At 41.7% G+C, this 16,218-nt stretch overlaps 1 protein-coding gene across 1 annotated transcript; it reads right to left on the bottom strand.

Moving 5' to 3' along the window:
• STMND1 (stathmin domain containing 1) lies at positions 1-11,652 on the bottom strand. The gene is given in 9 exon segments (XM_041413138.1): positions 1-27; positions 535-690; positions 6,421-6,453; positions 6,456-6,562; positions 6,565-6,697; positions 7,130-7,200; positions 7,203-7,251; positions 11,483-11,565; positions 11,568-11,652. Coding segments are annotated over 9 exon segments (744 nt in total).
• Between the last annotated feature and the right edge of the window lie 4,566 nt (positions 11,653-16,218).

Raw genomic sequence — 16,218 nt, 5'->3', positions numbered from 1 at the left:
CTACCTGGCTTTAATATCTTCCAGAATCTAGACAGAATGAAAATAATGGAAGCAGTCATACCAGCATACTGTAGTAGCCAGTCACTACATATTGCCACAGCACACTAAATGCTCTCATGTGGAGGAGAGAGGATTTTCCCAGTACTGTCTTTGCAAATATTTTTCTGAATTTGTTTATGTTTACCTTATTCATTTTCTTTCCCCACTTTCCTCCAAAGCAAAACAATGTTTATGCTAAAACTGCCAGGGAGGAAGAACAGATCTAGCACCTGCCAGAGATTTTCAAATATTAAAAATAAAAGATGGCCTGTTAAACACAAAACACAGAAACAACAAGAGAAAACTGAATTTAATGGAAGTGATGATAGTGGGCAAGTTTATTCTGCTATGTATATATCAGTCAGGTCTCTATTTCAGAACAAATCACTCCACAGAATTAAATCCCAGGCAGAAGGGTTAATGGGGTAGCTGTGAGTCAGGGCACCCAGGGGTCACACACTCGGGTAGGACATTCTAGCTTGTCTCTGTCCTTACCCTCTCTAAGATAGTGTCAATCAGCTGGAAACACATCTCCAGAGCTGGCTGCTTCATGGTAAGGAGAGACTGTGACCAGAGCTTATGTCTGGTATCTTTGCAGGAGAGCTCCGTTAATATCCCTGACAGGATCTCTTTATCCTGTGCCTTCCTAATCTGCAAGTCAACAGGAAAAGAGAGGGAATTCAGTGAGCTAAACTGAGTACCTGCTGTGTGTGATTGATACTGGCTTCACTTTGTGAAGTTACCTCTTTGTTTTATCAAAACTTCGTGTTTTCTTTTGCTTTGCTTTGTTTTTCAAAAGGAGCGGGGAAACAATTTTGTTACTGCCATTCTGGGAGGGACTTTTCTATCCTAAAGCATCCTGGTATCCCGCCCCCCCTCCTCATTAATCCTGCCCTTTCCCTATGCCCACTGCTCCCAGACCTTCCCTGCACATTTAGATGTAGGAGTCTTACACCAATTGGGATATTTTCAGTAGTTGCTTCTGCAGTCACTGAAGTCTCTTTTCAGTGCTTGCTGACTCTATGCTGGGAAAACATGGTTTCTCTTGACATGCTGCCTGAAATAAGAACTTCTGGCTCCTCAAAGGAAACCAGCACTTCTGACAGAAGTTGAAAAGAGGACAAGTTGTTTTGAATTGTAAAGGTAACATTGAAAAACAAAGGGAGGTTGAAGGCTCCTGGTTCTTTTTTTTTTTTTTTTTCATTTACAGTCCTTCTGTACCCATGGAACTACAGTCTGTAATTAAATGTAAAGTTCTGTATATATAGAAAGTAGTGACATTATTTACTGACCCTTTCTGGCATTAAGCTTCTTGAACTCATGCCAAAGCATTGTATTGTGCAGCACAATTGTGCTCCCACCATTCAGTATTTTGGCTTGGTCTGAAGTGCACTGACAGAGACAGGCAGTTAATGCAAAGCTCTAAGGAACAAATTTAGTTTCATCATTCTGGATAATATTCTGGATAAAGTGAGAACAGAGTAATTTAGGAAACAGTGTGGCTTCACAAGAGAGAGCTCCCGAGAGCTGCTGCAGCACACTGTCTCAGCACTACAGGCCGTTTATAAAACAGAGACTTATGCAACATAAAACCATTTGGATGTTGAGTTCAAATGCCTCAAAATTGGAGACATCTCAGTTCCTGCCAGCTACTCCTATCTATCGAATATTAGGGGCTTATTTGAGACTGTAGTCTAGGTGTGTATTTTGTGTCTCCCCAAGGATGTAGGGCATAATGGTCAACTGTGTCTTGCTTTTTGTGAGAAAAACATTTGTCCCAGCTGTTCAGACATTGTTTTGAAATAGGAGGATTTTGGTGGTCCAGCAGCAAGGGCTGGTATTTTAAATGGAACATTCTTGTTCAGTGTATAAAGAACTGCAGTGCAGCAAGGACAGGAAAAAGCCTAGTGACTCCTCTGCATGCTGGAGAGAAGGCAAACTGGGTCATAAGGAACAGCATCAGAGGAATAGAGGAACAAAATTAGGAAGGGAAAAGAAAGAGACTAAATCAGTATGAGGGAAGAAGAAACACAGACTCATGAAGGGAGGAACTCTGACCATGCTCCACAGGGACCTCCGGCAGCACTCGCACCTGCCCGGGAATGAGCTCTATGGACAAACACGAGTGTCAGCCTCAGGCAAAGGAGCCTGGCCCTGCCAGCTCCCACTAGCACAGGATCCTGGCTTCTGCCTTTCCTTCAGGCAGATGCAACCCCACAAAAAATCAAAACCGGTCCCTGATTCACTGATTATTTTGAGTATTTCTTTCCCTTCCTTTGAACTCTTCATTTCAGCATCACACAGAACATTTCCCTTCCATAGAGGTGACTCTTGTAGGAAAAATCTCTGAGGAGGATGGCTGGCATTGCTTCCTGTGGCAGAGCTGCCTCTGGAGTAAGAGAAAAAGCAAACTGATAGTACATACATAATTTTACTTCCCTTGAACTTGTCATTCTGTATTCTTGGAACTCTATTTTTTTCTCCCGTTTTTCTTCCTGGTGACAGCGTGAACGAAGTTATTCACATCTTTCTTCTAGCTGTGTATCTTAGGAAACTGACTTAAAAGGGACGGCGGCATAAATACAGCACGCACAGAATATTCTCCCTTCCTGTTCAGAAGCTCAGGGGGAAAAAAAATAATAAAAAAAAGGCAGGAATAAACACCTGACCTCTCCAGTGGCAGCGCTGGGGCCGGGAGCGGCGCCGGGACAGAGTTTCGCGGGGCAGGGTGACCCCTGCCGGGGGCGCTTTGTGTTGGAATTCCAGGGAAAATCCCAGGGCAGGAGCAGCAAGCTGCACTCAAGCCTGAGTGCTCCGAGGAGCTTGACTACGCATTACAGCATCGTGCACCGACCATTTCTTCACCATGCAAGCAGGAGGCTCCAAAAGGCCTCCCCACACACATTACGGGAGGTAAGGGCTCGCTGCCCCTCACAGGGGTCCGTGGTTTCGAGCAGGGACTGCGGGCTTGTCCCCAAGCAGGGGAAGGAATCCTGTGGCTGCAGCAGTGATGCTGATGCGCTCAAACGTCTGTAGCCCTGACTCTGTTCACCTGCTTGCTCTGCCAGTTCGAGTTCAGTCTCAGAAAGTTGGCTGCCCTCTGGTAAAGATCAAGGGATTAAATTCAGGCAAATTACTCCTATGGAAACAGGTCCATGATGATTATGTCTGAGGAGGGCAAGCCCTGGCTGGGTTGACCTCCAGAGATGCTTCTCCTGAAGTCACCCTTGCCTAGACTTGTGTGTCTCTCTCCATGCATGGCTAGCAGGGAGAAATTGGCACTGACAGGGAGACCAATGCTCTCCTCCACAGTTGCTCTGGTGTGTGGGCTTCCATTGCTTTGCTGGTGCCATTTCAACCTGTCAAGGGACAGGGAGTAGTGCAAATGTGACTGTGACACAAGTCCACGGAGCTTAGTCATTGGAGCTGTTGAACTGTGCCCCAAGGGTTTTGGTAAGAGATCCAGCAGCCAAAAAGGAGGAAATCTAATACTTGAAGGCATTTTAAAAGCAGACACCTGGCACCTATTTGCTGTCCTGCTTTTTTTTTGTGCTGTTAGCCATGGCGAGGAGCCCTGCAGTTGTCAGCTACATCTCAGTGTAAGTTTATACACAGGAATATTCACAAGGTACTGTTCCTTTGAACTAAGTCAAAACAGCAAACTTTCTTTGCTCAGAAATGTAAGTTAGTTCTCCCTGCTTAGCTATTCTTTTAAGCATCAAGAGAGAAGTCCAACATCCACTGAAAGTAATGGAAAGACATGGATGTTTTCAGTGGGAGTTAGATCAGTGTTCAGTTAAATACACAATTCAATAAGGCAGGCTTTAACTGCTTCTCTTATTAATAACACAGAAATTAGTTTACTCAACAGAGACATTTGGTCTTTATTTTAAAATTATTTCTAAATCCAGAAAATATTTAAACTGTGTGCCCAGCCAAGAGTTTGTATCTTCTAACGCAGGAAGAGGCTCAGAAGCTTATTGTGTGAAAAAGCATGAAATTGTGGGTTTCAGCAGATCCTCCTAATAAAGGCAATAATTAAAGTTGTTGTGAAGATTGTAAAAGGAGAAATCCATGTGGGGTTTTTTTCTGAAGTTGCCTTCCACACAGTGTTCAGCCTCTTCAAAAAGCATCCTACAAAGATTCAGAATGTTACTCCCCCTGGTCTAATGGGGTCAGGCAGACAACACAACAACCCCTTCATAAAGCATGTACCAGGCTACCTACCTTTAACCCTGCCCCAAGAGATGCACGTGGAAAACTTACCTGCTTTGGGTTTAAGTCCTTGGATGTGCACAGGATGAAGAATTGGGTGTTTCACTTCTGAAACAGATTTGTGCCCTCCCCAAGTAACGCTGACAAGCTAGACAACATCACTTCTCAGCCCACCAGCTGATCTACACCATGCCCCAGCTCCACCTCACGTCTTTGATTCTTGGAAGTTTATCTGAGGTAGCCTGCTATTAGTCCTACACCTCTCATTGTTTTTTTCCAAGGTATCTTTGCTGAATAGTTGATTTGAGAGATTAACAATCACGTGTGACACACAGATGAGCCAGACAGAACCACGAGTGGTCCTGCTACCAAAATGCACTTCTACTGATGCTGTGCTTTTCTCTCTGTATCATCAGGAGTTTATGGGCTTTGTGCTGCAGGGAGTTAAAATTCTTGCCCAGGAAATAATGGAAAAAACGGCATTGGCTGCAAACAGACAGTCATTTGCTTTTCTGAAACCATGACAAGGCACTATTAGCACTTGAGTAACTTCATTGCCAGCACAGGCAGATTACTCTAACTCAGTGCAACAGTCTGAATGGATGTGTTTATATGCATACAACAGTTTTTATTCCATACCTGGCTAGATAACCTTAGCTAAATGTACCTAAGAAACAAAATTCAAGGAACAACTTGGGTTAACTGTGTAGAGAGAATGTATCCTCAGGTCTCTTACTTTTCCTATTTGTCAGGTTGTTGGAAAGGTTTGAACCAGCTGAGTAAAGTTCCTCTATTTTCGAAGGATTGTTTTCTCATTTTCCTGTTTCTCCATTGTTCTTTCCAGGCAACACAGGGTGATTTTCAGGTTTTCTTCTCTATTGCTAATACATTTTTTTTGCAAAACATGCCAACTGGACCAGGCCTGGAGGTGGGCTGAAAGAGTAGGCTCTATGTAATGGGCTGCCTTTCTCATGTTCTCAGGTAGGAACCCAGCTGCTTAGGAAACGAGATGATCTCTTGCTCCTCCCCTTAGTGATTTAGTACAAGTCTGTCAAGAGAGGCGAAAGCAGGAAAGCTTTTTTTATTCCTAAGAGTGATAGGAGAACTGTCACAAAGCTGTAAAAATCGGGGCTATCTTTTAATCTGTTCTGCAGTGCTTGGCCTGTGATTTGAGAGAAGAGTGGTCCTGTGCTGCAGCTGGATTTCCTTGGCTGGGAAAGTGGAAAGGAAGAATGTGTCACCTGTAGCTGAAGGTAAGAAAGTAAAAAGCCAGGCCAGGAGCAGAGGTGAGCATGGTGTGAGATTGGTGAGGAAGGGAGGTGGGCAAAGCCAGTGGCCCAAATGGAAGTGGGCATGGACCAGGAGGTGATGGCAGGGCTGATAGCAGGGAGACTGCAAATGGTGTAATTGCTGTACTTGTTTTTTGGAAGAGCTGGCTGTAGTAAATGTTTTATGCCCATTCAAGGTAGGGCATAGAGGAGTCCAAAGTCAAGAGACTGACCAGACATACAACTCTGGAATAGAAAGAGTAATCTCCTTGCAACTCATCTGTTCTCTGTACATTTCAGCCTATTAGTTGTTTTCTGCATTATAATTTTGGTACCTGTTCTGTTTTTCCCTCATATGCTCAATGCTTGTCAAATAGATGTTCTTGGGGCCTGTTGTCACCTTACTGTCTGAAGGTCTCACCTCTCTGCCAGTCTCTCTGCACAGTAAGTTAAAATTCTTAGGGTCCCACCATGTTTTTCTACTGCTCCAGATCCCTGCTGGTCACAGCTTTTTCCCTGCGTGCTCCTGCTTTTGTGTCTTCTTGTGTGTATACAATGTGATTCCAACCTCCTGATCCCTGGGAATCTTTTTATGGAGCCATTAAAGAAGTTGGATAAATTTAATAATATAGTAATAGTATAAGTTAAATTTGATAGACTTATGATAATGTGTGTGTGCTTGAATTTAGTAACTGGCTCATTACTAATTTGCCTCTTCCTGGTTCTTCTCACCTGTTTCTTCTAATTAGTGTGTTGTTACACACAGATTAGATACCCTTTCCCAGGTGAGACAGGTAGCAGCAAGACTCAGCTGCTCCTCATGATAAATCATTTACTTATGCCCTCAAAAAAAGACATTTGCAGGGAACTGAGGAGCTCTCATGTTTGCAAGACAGACCCAGACTGATTCATTGATGCAGCTGTAAGTTACCAAGACTTAGTGACAGTGTCCCCCTCAGTATAATTGTTTGTTCTGTCTACTGCAGTTATTTCCTTCAGCAGCAGCCCTGGCTCAGCATCTAACGGTGAGGGCTGAGGGTGTCTGTACCTCCCTGGCTTTCAAAACATGGGCAGTCCTTTTCAGTCTGTTTCCTTGTGGTTTGGTGAGCAGTTTCTGGGGGGGAAATAATGATAATAATGTGTTGTGGCATTTTGTTCAGTTCCTCTTCCCTAACCTAGAACAAAACACCAAAATGCACAATGCTCTGTAATGAGGGATGAAAGCAGGTATTTGTCAAACACATACAGCAGTTCTTTCTGTCTTTCTACCCCAAATGTGATCAGAAGATTACTCCAGTTATTACTGAATTTAGTCAATTTGTTCTGGTGTCCATGGACTGTGAATCTTTTGCTATAGGATCAAAAAAACACTGCTCCAGAAGTTTCCTCTCTTGTGAATATTTTTAGAGTAATCTTCCAGGCTTTCAGCAAAAAACCCTGGACTTGCAACATCTCTGAGATGAATACAAGACCTGCTGTACTGCAGTTAATCGTATTTTGGTAGTAGGTTATACATTAACCGTCTGCATTAGCTTGATTTATAAAAAAGTAGATGGTTTTGGGTGATAAAGCAAACACAGGAAACATACACAGCAGAATTAGATGACCTGTTTCTTTGCTTCAGCAGAAGGCTTCATGTCCTTCACTGTAAAATCACCCACTTGCTCATTTCCAAATTTTTTTCCAGCCTAGCTGGGGGTTTCTTCAGTGTCTTTGCCAGGGCATCTCTCTGTGGAGACATTAAAAGCCTTCAGCAGGCTATATTTTCTTGTTGGGGTTACACTTTTCTGCTTGCCTTCTGCCTTTTTTTTTTCATGCATGGAGGTGATGGACTCCAATACCAGCGAAAGCCTAGAAGTAATGATGTGCTAATAACCTCAATGCTCACTCACGAGGGAGTGTTGTCTGCAGTGAGAATTCCCCTTTGCTGGTGAGTGATGTGTCTGTGCAGCTTGCAATGTTGCTGTACATCCAGGAGACGTGGGGATTTGGTAATGAGGTCCTGAGGATTTAGAGATGTTACTTTATCACTGCTGAAGAGATTTAAGAATGGTTTTATTAAAGCTTAGTAATCATAACACTGGTCTCTGCTGCATACAAATGAGCAGCCCAATCCTACAGCCCTGCTGCTGAGGGCAGCACTTAGTCCTGAAAGATATGGTGATTATGTGATTAGCCAGGAGGCTGAATTCTGCCATTTTCTATGTGAGGTTTAGCAGTGTTAAACCCACACCGAGGACATAGGGTTGAGGTAATCACTATCCTGTTACAAGTTTCCTGAGTTATCTGCTCCTCAGCCTTTTATTGCCATAAATAACTCTAGAAGTCAGGCCTCACTGCCAGAAGTGTTCAGCGCTGCAAATAGTAGCAAAGATGACTCATGAAGTGAGATGAAGGTGGAGCATGAATCAGTAGGAAGAAAACTGATATACAAAGGAGGCATTCTGAATGCAGATGACACAAAAAGTCTGAACAAAGCAGAGTTCAATCATCATAAAAATGAATCAAAAGGGGTTTAAAAAAAAAATAGAAACTCTTCTGTTTAATGAGAAAGACCATTCCAGTGAAAGCACAAAGGTGTTGCACACTGACCATGTTATTCCTTACCCAAGACAAACTGTAGACTGCATAGAAAGAGATGGTTGTAAAATTCTTCCCACCATGTCCAAACAAAGCAGAGTATTCAGCAAGCAGGTTGCTTTCCAGATTGTTCTGTGTCTATACAAGCTAAGAAAAGAACTTGTCTTTGAGCTAAACAGTTTTGGAGATCAAGAGTCCTCGTAGCTTCAATGAACCCACACTGAAAGCTAACAGCAAAAGAAGCACTAAAATAACCTGAGCACATTCCTTGTAAATGATAACTCATGATAAGGAGATAAAATTCCCACAGACCGTTCCATTTGAAATGACAGCTTTTGGTGCTTTTCTTACCCTCCAAAAGCTTGCACATGTAGGAGTGCCTTTAAAAGTAGACTTGGAAAAAAGGTACCTGATAAATGACATCCTACAGCTGTTAGTGCACTAAAGCATCCTGTTCTGCCTGTAATTCAACCCCTGCCACTTCTGGGAGAAGGGGTGTCTGTTAAGAGTTTGATGTTACTCCTCAGAGGTGAGAATTAAACATTTTCACGTTTGACATCACAATGATACTTTAGGCATTAGAAAAGGGTTCCTTGTTGAGGGGTGGGCAGGCATTGGACCAGGCACTCCAGGGAAGTGGTCATGGAACTAGGCCGGTCAGGGTTCAAGAAGTATCTGAATGCACTTAGTCATGTGGTCCAGTTTTTGGTAGTCCTACAAAAAGCAGGAAGTTTGACTCAATTATTTTTATGGATCTCTTCCAACTTGAGGTATCCCATGATAAACAATCTCTTTGAAGCAATAAAGGGTTAAAGAGGTTTCCCCTGCCCCCAACCTCCAGCAGGTGCTAAAATGTAATAATGGAAAGAAGATTAGATATCTGTGTCTTAGTTGAAAGCTCTGTCTCTACCACTGTGAAAATTGTAGAGGTTGATTTATCCTCCATACATGGTGTGTATGCTCGGCTTTGTTATGCTAGATCCATGAAATGTTGCACTCAAAGGTGCTGCTCCTTTAGAGCAGTAATGCTTAGAAAAAAGTGTAACAAGGCATCCTAACCTGTACTGCTTTGAGTTGCTGTGTTCAGGATAAAGTAAGGGATGGTGAGAAGACCAAAGCTTCTAATGTGGCTGTTTTACAGTGTGGGCTGTAGCAGGAAATCTGGAAAAGATGGGTAATGCTGCCAAGGCTTAAGGAATGCAGATACTTACATGAAGCAGAACTATGCACTGTGGGATTCACATTCTCTGAACCTGAGAGAAGCAGAGAAGAGAATGATCAAAACAATTCTCATCTCATTTGCTGCGCCTTGTGTTTGTGCACAAGTGGATTGCATTATGGAAAACTGTTTACCTGAAGGGATTTGGTAATTGGATTCTGGTGTGAGTGTTTTGTTTTCTTGACCAATCTTTGCAAGCTGTGTCCTGATGGTCAGTCACGAGATTTTGTTGAGTGTTTGTGCAGTTTCAGTTTAGATGTAGTGTAATATAGTGTAGTATAATAAGGTAAACATTAATTAGCCTTCTGATATCATGGAATCAGCTGCATCATTCTTCCCAGATGTTGGGGTTGCCTTGCTTTTCCAATAATGCACAGGAAGGGAAAGCTCTAGCAAGGTTCTCTGCCCAATATTACTGTAAAAATAATCTCAAACCTGGTTGTACTCATCTTTTATAATGTTGTGAGGGTTGTGGATTCATTTCTTCATTGAAGGTAGTGCTAGGACTGAAATTTGGCATAAATTTATGGTTATTCCTGGTCAGTTCCAAAGTTTCAGATGTGAATTTACCTGTGTGTTAATGAGCAAAATTCAGAGCTGCATGTTGTAGTTTGCAATATGTCCAGGTACTACACCTTTCCTACTGCGTCTGTGTTTGATGCATTTAATCTGTCTATTCAGAGGAAATCTGCTGGATTTGGGCTTTAATAGAGTAAGTTGTTCTCAAGGAAGGTAGCACAGGCTGAGTTTTCTATTGCTACTAAGGGAGGGCTAATAGTTAACAGCTAGTGACAGATTTATGTTTTCACTTGTAGGCTACCCGGCAGTGGGCCCAGCTCAAACATAAAGTATCGCTTGGAAAATTTGGCTTTGTTAGTGAAAAATATGAAGTTCATTTTAAAAGCTGTACTCATTTTAAGACTAAAAAAGTGCTTTCTTCCTGTTGGGAGAAGAGAAATTCTCTAAGGAGAAATAGCAAAGACTGAGTTTCTGTCAATAAAAGAGTCTGTGTAATTTAATACCAGGCAGCTTTTAATACAATAGGAGAAAAAGAGCAGACACTTGCCTCTGTTATGAAGGGGAAAAATATAAAAACCTGCCTGCAGTATGTTACCTAAATTTAGCCACAGAGGGACCAATCCTCTTGGATACTCAAAAATCTGTGTGAAGTAAGTAAAGGCTATAGATAAGCTGTGCTTGGAGACCCTCTATCCCCATTTTCCAAAGTGCTGGTAAGAGGAGATGCATTAGGCAGCAGCAGTGGCCAGACTGTAATGCAGCCCTTGCTTGTTTAGTCCTTCCCATTGCAGAATCACAGAATATTAAAGTTTCTGTTTGATTTTTCTTTTCAACAATATAAGTGGCTGAAGTTAGAGATGTGTGAATGGCTTCCCTCAAATGATAAAGTTACTCAGAATCATCCCAGGTTTAAGCTTGAATTGTTCCGGCGTCCAAACAGTGGTGGGATCATGCTTTGAACAATGCATATCCATACAGGTCTTAAACTGCTTACAGGTGTCCTGCAGACCTTCTCTTTCCTGACATCTGTACTCAAAAGCCTATCTAGGAGAGGCATCTGATCCTCAACACAATGCTTGACAACAAAATAAAAAACTTGAGTTCAGAAGCCAAAATAAACGACAGGTTGTCATTCAGAATGCAAAGAAAATGGGCACTAGCTTCTTTGTCAAATATCAGTTCTATATTTTTTTAAAAATCAATTTTGTAATGGTTTCTTATGTTGAAATCAAAAAAGAATTGTCGATTTCTCAGAAGTGTTGCTATTAGACATTTCTGATGTCTTAATTTAAGTGTCATTTTAAGTCCTGATAGCAGCATTTCTAGTTTCATGGGCCTGAAAAGCAAGCTTGTATCCCTTACTGGCATGCACTTCCAGTGAGTTTTTCAAAGAGCAAGTTATTAGTACTGTTATTTCCTTTGTCCACATTTGAAACAAGCCCAGAAACTGTAAACAACTGGAACTATTGCCAACTTCTGTTGTATTAACGATCCTACAATGCAGTTCTCTGTTAAACAACTTGCTTCTAAAAGTCTTAGAGGAGGAATGTGTAATGATGCTTTATGCAGCAAAAGCTGCATCTCAGGGTGCTCACAGCAGAGTCAGAGCTGCAGCAGGAGTCCTGTTTCATGTGACACTCACCTTGTTCTCATACACTTCTACAGTTCTGGCAGTGGTACTTTGACTCTTGATTATTCCCTGCATTCTCAGCTCCTCAAGAATGATGGTTTTTGCCTCTCTGTTTCCTCTAAGGGTGATGCTTTACTGATGAACTCATTGGTGAGCAGTGTGTCTTCAAAAGATGTAGACATTAAAACTAAATACTTGTATAGCACTTGGCATTCAAGGAAAGCTTCAATATGTTTTTCCAATGCCAGAGTTTTTGTCTAAGATGTTGCATAGAGTGAGACTGTCCAGTGAAGAAGGCCAGCTGGTGCCTCTCCTCACTGCGTAAAGTTTGCAGTAAACATTTTAGTGGCTTGAAGAATGGTGCAGGTGCCTAGTCCCGTTACACCCAGAGGGGTACATTCTGGAAAGCATGGCAGCTTATGCTGAAGACCTGTGAAGCCAATTTTTGAGCCTGTTCCCAAAGAGGGTCCATAGGAGCTCTTGGTAGTTTTGATTCTTAAGGATTCTGTGATCTGGTTGAAGAAAGCCAGGCTAGGGTGGTGTAGTACAGGCCTTTTAATAAGCCATGTTGTAAAGATCACTATGTTTGTCTGTTAAATAAACCCAAACTTTCATGGATTTTTGTGGTGTGTGATTTTTGTTGCAACAGCATTGCTACATTTGAGTCTGATCATAAGCATTTCAACAATTATATATTTATAGACAGCATTAGGACTAAAAAACAAGTTATTTGATAGCTCTTCTGAGCGTCTGTTTAGCTTCCACATATTAGACATGAATAAACAATGAGCAACTTTAAGGCCAAGACCCATCGTGTTTTGAAGCCCTCAGCTGACAGTTCTGCCATCTGCCCAGTCTCTGTTGGCAGAAGTGAGAGCTCTTGTATGACAAATGCCTGGACCAAATCAAAATTGCAGATATTTGATGTCTGCCAGTCTTCATAAGCAGAGTGAGTATGACAACGTTGTCTTATTTTTCAGTTGTAAAACAAAAATACAGAACATCTACCACTCTGTAGCTGACTCTGTACTGCTCCTAAAATAACCGAACCAGTTACCCGAAAAGCACTGGGGTTCAGCTGTCAGTCAGAGCATGCAAATGTCAGAAGCCAGTATACAGCAAAATGCATTCTGGCAAAAAATAAAAGCAGGATGAGTGGGCAATGCTGACAAGTGATGTGAATTTGTATTGGTTTTACCAGTCCATTCAGGAGAAAAATCTGGTTGAAGTATCTTGGTATGGTATGTCTTTTTTTGGTGTTGAAAAAGAAGATTGAAGCATGATCTCGAAACTTTCTGTTTAGAAATTTCCTGTGAAATTATCCTTTAGAAAGTGGGAGGAAAGGGAGGTTAAAATTAAATGAAACCATTTCAGAACAAGCAAATAATTTTGTTCAATATGAAATAAAATCCTTTCATCACATCCTTCTGTGGTATTGGGAGTTAAGTCTTTTTAATGATTAGCAAACACCACTAATTACTCTTTTTGTGTTCTATTTGAAATACTTTGTTACAACTTTTATGTATTATAAAGAATAACCAACCACTGTAGATGCTCCATTTAGCATGTTTGTGAAACATAAGGTGTTCACAGCACTTGAAAAATACAAGAGTTAAACTTTTGAAATAAGGGGGCTCAAATAAACCAAAAAATGGTGCTGCTTTTCCATTAGCGACTCTTACTGCAATGGTATCCTAAGATTATAGAAAAGTTTGGGTTTAAGTGCTCACTTGCATTTGAAAGAAAAAATTCTTTGCACACATTTGCTTGTTGCCATGATGATTTCTGGAGTTTTTATGGTTTTAATTTTTTTAATATTATAACCAGCCTTGCAACCTCTGGTTGCAAATGTGAAGAAATAACAGGGTATTTACTTTCTGTCTCTACCTGCTGCTTGTCAGGGCATTGTATTGGCTGCAGTAAAAATGGGCTCATTGTAACACCAGACTGAGAGCCCTCCCGGGGCAACCTCCCTTCCCAATGTACTGTAATCCCAGTTGGAGAGGGCTACTCCTGGGGACAAGGCTGGGTTTGTTCTCCTGGTCTGTTTCAGGCATCTGTCAAGAAAAGTGCAGACCCTGCTTCTTCTTCTGGTAGTGAGGGTTGAGTCATGCTGAAGAACATAATCATCAGCTACTCTGTGTTACTATGGCATGGTTTTAAACCAGTGCTAAGAGCTCAGTCTGCATGGTGTCACAGCATGAACAATTCCTAGTGTGGAAGTTGGCTGTAGCAATAGACCTTCAAGATTATTTCCTCCTAGATCTGTGTTTGTGAAGCTGTTACGAGCGTCACTTATTGTTAACCTGTGCTTGGGTTATCTGAAAAGAAGTAAATCTTCATGGTGGCTCCTTGGGGTAGATTTCCTCACTTGTCTCATCTTCAAGTTTGGCTCCATCCTTTGAAGTCCCTTTTAGTCAAGCTGCCCCAACCTGTGAGGGTCTCTCTCTGTTCCATCAATGCTGTCATTTCTAGTCTACAGCAAGATCAAGAAACAAATGAGAAAAGCTCCTTGGCCTTCTAAACATGTAAGGAGCTATCTAGACTATTCCTATACAACTGTGAGGTTCAGAGTACAGTGGAAGACAGAGGCATTCCTGATCTTATCCATGTTCTGTCACAGGTGGATGGTGAGTGAAGGTCTCTTGGACCATTTCAAAATTCATTTTTTATTTACCAATTTCAAAACAAAGCATAACTTTAAGCTTAAATGTGGCCACAATCCATTTGACTCTATTGAGAGTATTGTTTCAGTACTTTAAGGGCCTTCTGTGTGCAGAACATTGGTTACAAATTTAATACTGAGTTTTAAATTAGCACTTGGTAAGGTGTTAGCCTGTGCACCTTCTAAGCAATAGCTTTGAACCTCCTAATAATGGAGGATTAGAGCCTAGATGTTATTTGTCTCTTCTCTGGAGGTTTGGGCTTAAGCCAAATCAACTTTCTAAGCTTCACAAAGTGGCTTCACATATATACATATATATATATAATATTTATACATAATATTTATATATACATATATATACACATAATATTTGCATCTATATAAGCTCCCTGCCTCAAAATAACTTTTTGAGGCAAAATCCACCTTGCTGCAGTGTTGTAATTCATCACTGGTGTTAGAGATAAGTGTCTATAATTGTATCTTTAATGAGGCAAGTGGGACAGACTGTGAGAATCAACTTTTCAGGTGCTTTGAAATCAGATCATGCATGTGGCCAAATGGTGAATCTGCTTTCCCTGTAGCAGAAGGATTGCACTGAGCTGAGTGACTGACAGCCTTTCTCCTTAAGAGCTCCCTGACAGAGCCAGAGCTACCCCTAACATCAGCAAAACCATGTTTGTGTGCCCATGTCCTCCTGGTACACTCGTGTGCTAAAGCATCTCCTAATGTATTTCAGACAGAGTCCATGGGGAAGAGGGCACCACCTGGCTTTTGACTCCCTGGATGTTCTGTAGGCCCTCAGAAGGCAGCTCTGCCACTGCAGCCTGGATAGAAATGTTGTAGCCCAGAGTGAAGGTTGTGACCATCTGCTCCTTGCTGCAAGTCCAGGGATTAGGAATGCCAAATTCTTCCTTGAGAGCCTGGTTATTTGTTATCACCATGGAGTCTAACTGTTGCCAGGGCCTGTTTCTACAATAAATAACTCCACAGAAAGCTTTCTGCTTATGTCCTGGCATACAGACATCACTGTCCTTGTCCAGATCCTCCTCTCAGAAGATGAGAGGGAGTATGTTTCGTCTGTTGAGCTGGGATGCTGGTCTTGGAGTCCCAAGTCTCTATAGGGCATTCAGGGTGTTAGTGAGCCTCCAGTGGGAACTCAAGCAGTTTGATGAACAAGATACTGTCATGTAAAACACACATATTTCAATGTCTGGTTGAATTTGTTAAGTATACTTCAACACCATTAGCCATGGAAAAAGATCAGTTCTAAATCTGGGATTTCAGGCAGCAAGGCAAGCTTCTAAATGAGAGAAAATGACATCGGGAGACAGGGACAGGCTAGGGAAAATGTTTTAAGCATCCTTTGAGATCATTGTACAATTTCTTGATTACTGTTTGAGTCTATTCACATCCTTAGAAGTAGATGTCTGTAGGAGATTTTAAAAAAGAAAAAAGCAGCCATAGTTTATGCTTCCAAGAGGTTGTTATAAAAGATAGCCGAGAAATGTTAAGTCAGTGCTGTCACTTGAAGATCATGTCTTGGGTCACTTGTGCTAGCATCATCAGCTAGTTGTAGTTAGGAGAAAGAGCATATTTTTCCCCCAAATATTTACATGAAAGACTCTTTGTATGAACTAAGGATTCAAAACCTTTTGAAGGGGAGCAAAAGCTCAAGTAATTGTTAATAACAATGAGGATTTTTTTTTTTTTTTAACTTCCTGGGACCCTGGTAACAAATTAATGTCACTTTATGACCTTACTCTGACTTGTGGCAACATTTCTTTAAAATTTGTCATATTTTCTGTGTATTTATGAGAAACTGAGATGTTTACATGACTAATGTCTCTTTTAAATAGTAAGGCCAGTGGACTTTCAGAATTGAGTGAACCCCACTGCTGAGACAGTGTGACTCCAGCCTAAGAGATCACTCTGGCCGGCTGGCTGCAGGCAGCCTTCTGCATTCCTCTTGTCTCCAGTCCAAGCTCTCAGCTGCTCTGCTTGGAAAGCTGAATAAACTCATTTGCATGGCAGGGAGCCTGAAGTGATCTTCCCTGCCCCAGAGCGCCCTGCCTGACTGTGCAAA

Source organism: Onychostruthus taczanowskii, unplaced genomic scaffold (genome assembly GCF_017590055.1).
Source record: "Onychostruthus taczanowskii isolate IOZ18803 unplaced genomic scaffold, ASM1759005v1 scaffold40, whole genome shotgun sequence".
Lineage (NCBI taxonomy): Eukaryota > Metazoa > Chordata > Aves > Passeriformes > Passeridae > Onychostruthus > Onychostruthus taczanowskii.
This window is presented reverse-complemented; position numbering and strand designations above follow the sequence as displayed.